This window comes from Nanorana parkeri, unplaced genomic scaffold (genome assembly GCF_000935625.1).
Source record: "Nanorana parkeri isolate BGI_ZX_2015 unplaced genomic scaffold, ASM93562v1 scaffold4801, whole genome shotgun sequence".
NCBI lineage: Eukaryota > Metazoa > Chordata > Amphibia > Anura > Dicroglossidae > Nanorana > Nanorana parkeri.
Genome location: NW_017311063.1, coordinates 8,482 through 9,329, shown reverse-complemented (window position 1 = coordinate 9,329; position 848 = coordinate 8,482). Strand labels below are relative to the sequence as shown.

General features: G+C 51.7%; 1 protein-coding gene across 1 annotated transcript in view; it reads left to right on the top strand.

Annotated features, from left to right (window-relative positions):
• Positions 1-848, top strand: part of LOC108804023 (phosphatidylinositide phosphatase SAC2-like) — a gene marked incomplete at its 5' end in the record, with an annotated part of 4,927 nt that overhangs the window by 568 nt on the left and 3,511 nt on the right. Inside the window, one exon of the mRNA XM_018575792.1 lies at positions 37-165. Coding sequence (XP_018431294.1) covers positions 37-165 — 129 coding nt within the window. The remainder of the gene's footprint in view (positions 1-36; positions 166-848) is intronic.

Below are 848 nucleotides of genomic sequence, written 5' to 3'. Positions count from 1 at the left end.
GCCTGCTATTGTAATGTTATTTTTCCTCTGGCTCAGGCCCGGAACCGACGTTTTTTGGGAAGCCCAAATTCTCATGTATGCGGCTCCACTACAGACGCCAGGGGAACAGCGGCTACTTCCACACATTGAGGGCTGTGGCTCGGAGCCCCGAAGAGGATGGAAAAGGTACATTCTAAATATTGTTACTTAATGCTGCTAGAAAGGGGAGGAGGAGGAGGGGGGAGGAGCTTGCAGTGTAAAGAGGACCTGTAACTCTTCTGTGTATCTCCATACAAAGATTCCTTCCTGGAACCGTCACCTTTGAATGTAGCCGATGGTTACCCAACTTTCTCTTCTCCTTCTCAGGGGGTCACATCGCACATTAGTCAGGGAACCCCAATAAATATGAGAAGAGAAGCCTTTCATTCCATTGGTAGATACGTTGTATGGAAAGTGGGTCTGAGAAGCGGGTCCTGAGAGGGGTTTAAGGACCGCACGTGACTCTACATGTTGGGTCACTGCCCTCTGTGGCTGGTTAGATCACCAGTGTAGTGACTGAACTGTATTATTATTATTATACGGGGTTTATATAACGCCAACAGTGTGCGCAGCGCTGTACAATATCGGGAAGACATTACAATCGCAAGACAAGATGGTGAGGAGGGCCCCGCCCCTGAGGGCTTACAATCTAAAAGGGGAGGGGCCAGTGATACATGAGGAGGGAGCTGTGCGGGGGATGAATTGTTTTAGAACGTGATGGTTCAGTGGTTCGGTTGAGGTGGGATCGGCGGGGCCGGATTTGCTCTCCCTGCCGCCCCAAGGCCAGGTTCCACAATGCGCCCCACTCCCCGCCAACCGAAAGCCCGCCT